Genomic DNA, 5,809 nt, shown 5'->3' on the forward strand with positions numbered 1-5,809 from the left:
ATCAGTAATTATTAATACTTGGTTTTGGTTTAGCTTTATGACTCAGCAAGACATCCAAAGCGCTAGAAAGTAGAACAATGATTCTTCACTTAATTGTTCAGTTCGCTGCTGAGACAGATGTACGTACACCCTTGCCCATCTCAGAGGCTGGATGGGGCATAAATCATGAAACTATATGAAATGTAGAAAATGCATTGTGTAGTTTTACATTAAGGGAAGCTCATGTTACCCACAACTTTGCTGCCTCATCTTTCCCCATCAAAGCATTGAGCATGAATTGTGGAACATCCCTTTCTTAATTTTATGATCTGGGTATTGGATTGGCATCATTTTATTAATGTTCACTTTGGCTATGTTTGTCTTTTACTCACATGGAACACCCCTTTCTTCTGGTACTGCTGCTTAAACTTGAGGACTTTGGGCCAGTGCATTCGATTGTTTCCAATACAACTTGTTGGTGTGCAAATTGAAGGGAGCATTGCTATGTTTGTAATCGTAAATGACTAAGACTTGATATCTTGGTTTCAAAAACCATTAAAACGGGATGGAACGACAAGTACCGTATCATTCTGGCATGAAACCTACACTGGTGTGGATGCTAGAAGCCGAAACAATTGTAATGGTACATACCAACCATACCGGTCCATACCAATCCGTATCGGTAGTATTGTGCCAATACTGATGTTTAATTTTTGAGAATATATTAGTTTCGGTATATAGGTACCATATTAATATTCTACTATTTTGATGGAAAAATGATATAAGATTCGGTAACTATATCTAAAACCTTGCTTGATATCCTTGTATAGAATGAAGCTAATTACCAAACATCTAATTGTTGAAGCAGTATTCAGTTTCATCACCAGCCACATAAATTTTGTGGCCATTTCGCTCTCATTGTGTACAGCCTATTTTTCTTCTCGAAAAATCATGACAACATCAAGCATGCAACACTGCAGCCTGAAACCTTGCCATCTAGAACTGACCCCTATTTCCCTGATAGTTGAAGGGTTTTTCTTTAGGTGAACATGTAGATACTTGCATTTCCAAATTAAGTTGCCACTACCTTTGATCCATCTCCGAACTCTTACACTTATTCAAAAATTGCAAACTGAGTTCTACTTTTGAGATGTATAAATAACTAATATGTGCTATAAATCTTAACGTAACAAAACTCATTTTGCATACTACATCTATGATCTTTTGGATGTGCATCTTTTCCGTGCAATGTTTGTCCCACCAAGTAGCTAATATGTAAAGGACCCTTAGTGAGAAGATTTGAGTGAAAGATATTGTGAATTCTTTGAACTTCTTGTATCTCAAATAATTGGAGGCTTTTTTTAATATTTTAAGCTTATCCTTCCAAGATAGCGGCCAATGCCATAGTTATTTGATTGATGAAGTATATAATACAATTGCTACTTATTCGAGAATTTGCTTGCCCTGTGCGTGGAAAAGCAATATTCCAAAGGAGTCTTAGATAAATTTGTTGCATTGCTAGCTTAAGACCAACCTCCTTTATTGAGTTTTCAGAAAGCCTTTGTGCTAAGCAAACATGATCCAGATTAAGCCTTCTTGGGTAAATACTATATCACCCATAGATACGTAGGAAGTCAAGTCCAATAGATATGTTGATGGTATTCATGAACTTGTTTGTGATATTCTACTTGCAAACAGTATTATCTCTGGTACACTGCTTTTCGTACTCGTGCAAGTAGAGGTAATTTAGTATGTGTCTAAATAGCTTTTTGCAAAAATGCTTTTGCTTGCTTGATAAATGTCTAGAATGTATAATCTCATGGAATTTAAGATTGTAGAAAATCTTATTATTATTTTTCATTGCCCTTAAAAGACAAATTTGTTAATCTGATGACCTGCTTTAATTAAAGTCACATAGCAAAATCAGCTTAATTTGCTTGAAAATTATCACCGGAAACTTTTTGGATCTCTCACTTACAGTGCTAACCATAAACCAACAATATAATTATGTATTTTCATGGCAAATTGTTCTAGACAATATATATAGTTATCTGCCATTCATGCCTTCTATACTTATGTATCTAACAGAACAGAATTATTTTTTAAAATAATATGTGAATTTTTATATATAGCATGGTGATTTGGCAAAATAAAATTAATGCATGCCTCTATAATATTGAAAGGTTAAATTGCATGTCATAAATTTGGAGGTTAAATTGTTTTCAGATTTCAAGGTTTTTGGAGTACTGATGATACTATTCTAGTAGTTTATTTTCACGGACTTTGGAGTGGATCGAAGTTTTGTGTGGTGTGGAGAGAAGTCTTCGTGGACTTTGGAGTGCACCAAAGTTGTGTGGTGTGGATGGCAGTTTCGTAGTATCCCACGGACTTTGGACCGCGTCCAAGTTATGCGTTGTGTGGAAAGAAGCTTGATCTTGTTGGGCGGGTCATGGACGGCAATTTATTAGAATTCAGAGGTCAATTTATTGGCGGGTCATGGAAGGCAATGGAATCTGGTTCAGATAAATAAATATAAGGAGATCCATCTACTCCATCTCACAGCAGCTAAATTCATGGATCTAAAAGGAACCCAGCTTCTACTTTTGTTCTTTGCTTTTCTGTGCTCTCAAGTGAGAAAAGTCAATGGAGATTCAATCCCAGGCTGCATGCTGATTGAAAGGAATGCTCTTCTTGGGTTCAAAGCAGGCCTCAAAGATCCCACCAACAGGCTATCTTCTTGGGTCGGTGACGACTGCTGCACATGGGAAGGCGTGGCTTGTGACAACCCGACTGGCCATGTTGTCAACCTAGACCTCCAAAACCCACACCAATTCTCAGACACTGGCGATCTGCTTCAATACAACAAGTGGTCCTTGGGAGGTGAGTTGAGGCCTTCCTTACTTGGTCTGAAGCACCTGAATTACCTTGACTTGAGCATGAACAACTTTGGAGGACTTCGCATCCCCGAATTCGTGGGCTCATTCCGTCAGCTCAAATATCTTAACCTCTCCAGAGCTGGTTTGGGTGGACTGATCCCACCCCAGCTTGGGAATCTATCGAGCCTCCAATATCTTGATCTCTACAATAAACCCTACTTTACGTTTCCTGATCATGAATTCAGCATTGATAATGCCCTCTGGATTTCTCATCTTTCTTCTCTGCAATATCTCCATATGGGGAATGTGAAATTCAGAGAAGGTGCTCACTGGCTGCAAGCACTAAACATGCTCCATTCTATTGTTGCGGTACGCTTACCCTTTTGTGGCATCAACACCATTCCGCTCTCTCTTCCACATGTGAATTTTACTTCACTTTATGTTCTTGATCTTTATGGTAATTTCATTCATTCGCCGATGATGCCTGGTTGGTTGTTCAACATAAGTAGCCTTGAGCACCTTGATCTCAGCTTCAATGATATTCGGGGCATCATTCCTCCTGCAATTAACAATCTAGCTTCGCTCAAGTTTCTTGATTTATCCGTTAATCCGTCTCTTGAAGGTAAAATTCCAGCTGCACTTGGGGGTCTTTGCAAGATGCAGCATTTGGGATTGTCGGCCATTAATATCAGCAAAAATTTGCATGAACTTGATGAAGTCTTTACGGGATGCATCAAAAACAGCTTAGATAATCTGTACATGGGGGTCAACCAGCTTAGCGGTTATTTGCCGGACTGGTTGGGGGACTTCAGAATGCTCAAATCTCTTTATTTGAGTGGCAACTCAATTTCAGGTTCTCTTCCTGCATCAATTGGAAGGCTTGCGGGACTTGCGGAGCTAGGCCTTAGCGGGAACTCTTTGGAGGGTGTCATGTCTGAAGAACACTTTGCCAATTTCACTAAATTGAATATTTTAGATTTGTCAGACAACCAGTTAATTCTGAATCTATCGTCTGATTGGATCCCCCCTTTTCAGCTTCAGCGGTTAGCTATTGGTTCTTGCAAGTTGGGACCACAATTTCCAGCATGGCTCCGGACGCAAGAAAACATTTCCTATCTAGATTTGTCTAGCAATGAAATTTCAAGCACTCTGCCAGATTGGTTTTGGAAGTCATTTTCCCAGCATATAAGTTACTTGGATATCTCCAGCAATGGAATCGCTGGTAGTGTACCTGATCTAACAAGCTTAATCAACATTTCTATGTTGAATTTAAGTTCTAACTACTTCGAGGGTCCTTTGCCAAATTTTAATTCTTCTATAATGATGCTGGTAGACCTATCAAACAATTCATTTTCAGGAGTGATTCATCCTAGTATTGGCAAAAGTATGCCTCAGTTGCAATATCTCTCCCTTTCCACAAATAATTTAAGCGGTAAAATTCCCTTGTCTATTTGTCAGCCCAACTTTCAGGTTCTTGATCTTTCAAAAAATCACTTGTTGGGTGAGCTCCCTGATTGCTGGAACCACTCTTCCTCTATCATGGTCATGGATTTTTCAAGCAACAATCTATCTGGAAGCATTCCTCCGTTAATCTGTCCATTTCCATATCTCAACTCGTTGCATTTGAGTAACAATAATTTATCAGGAAAACTCCCATTATCCTTAAGGAGTTGTGTGTTTTTAGGTACTCTTGATCTTGGGCAGAATGCATTCATTGGCACAATACCTACTTGGATAGGAGAAAGTTTGTGGTTCTTGAGTATCCTTCGCTTAAGATCAAACAAGCTTGTTGGAAATATTCCTCCTAATTTATCAAGACTAAGTTTTCTTCAAATCCTGGATCTTGCTAATAACAATTTATCAGGAACCATTCCTTCGAGCTTTGGGAACTTCACTACCATGAAAGTGTTACAGGGGACTAACGAAGACATTTCAAATTATCCTTATTACAATGAAAATTTGCAAGTGACCATGAAAGGAAGGGACAATGAGTTTTCTAGATTCCTTTTACTTGTGATTGCTATGGACCTTTCAGGCAATAACTTGTCTGGTAAAATACCAGAAGAACTGGCCAACCTTCTTGGACTAGTGAGCTTAAACTTGTCTGGAAATTATCTGGTAGGAGAGATCACAGAAAAGATCGGTGCATTACGACAGTTGCAGTCACTTGACTTATCAAGAAACAACCTTTACGGTGGAATTCCTTCAAGCATGATTGCCCTAACTTTTTTGAGTTACTTGAACTTATCATATAACAACTTGTCAGGAAGAATTCCATTAGGTAATCAGCTTCAAACCTTCACTGACCCGTCTATCTACGCTGGTAATTCTGGTCTTTGCGGGTTCCCATTAGCTCAAAAGTGCAAAGATGACAAGACAAATCAAGGTCCAAATGCTGTTGGAGGGGATGAACAAAATGATACTGCCATGGATGAAGAAGGATCTGAAATCGAGTGGTTGTATATGAGCATGGGGCTAGGATTCGCAGTCGGTTTATGGGCCGTTTTTGGCCCATTATTATTCAACAGAAAATGGAGAGAAGCCTATTTTCGACTTATAGATCAAGTTTATGATATGGTTTACGTGGCCTTAGCAGTGACTTTCAATAGGTTTAAAGAGCGCAATGCTGCAACATGATTGTTTATGATATGGTCTACATAATTTTTTTTCTTTTTTCTGTTTTTTTAAAGTGTTTGTAAAAATGTTCAAAATGAATTATCTGTACTCAAACTCTAGTTTTACATATGGAACCTTGTACCTGTACTACTCTAATAAAATAACAAAGTTCAAACTAACACACTTACTTAATCAAGAGAGAATTGCTAATTACGGTTTGAGGGTCAAGTCATATGTCATGCTTAAATTATTTGAGCTTAGAGAACTAAACTCATGTGAATGTGCTCTGCAGATCAAGCATGAGCTTATTTGAATTTGAAATGGTTTGAGCTCGAAAG

General features: G+C 38.3%; 1 protein-coding gene across 1 annotated transcript; it reads left to right on the plus strand.

The window, feature by feature from the left end:
- The first annotated feature begins 2,645 nt into the window (after nucleotides 1-2,645).
- LOC103695728 (receptor-like protein EIX2) lies at nucleotides 2,646-5,492 on the plus strand. Its single transcript, XM_039122199.1, has one exon. It carries the CDS (start codon nucleotides 2,646-2,648, stop codon nucleotides 5,490-5,492), a length of 2,847 nt encoding a protein of 948 aa, XP_038978127.1.
- Nucleotides 5,493-5,809: the final 317 nt, after the last annotated feature.

Source organism: Phoenix dactylifera, unplaced genomic scaffold, assembly GCF_009389715.1.
Source record: "Phoenix dactylifera cultivar Barhee BC4 unplaced genomic scaffold, palm_55x_up_171113_PBpolish2nd_filt_p 001393F, whole genome shotgun sequence".
Classification (NCBI taxonomy): domain Eukaryota; kingdom Viridiplantae; phylum Streptophyta; class Magnoliopsida; order Arecales; family Arecaceae; genus Phoenix; species Phoenix dactylifera.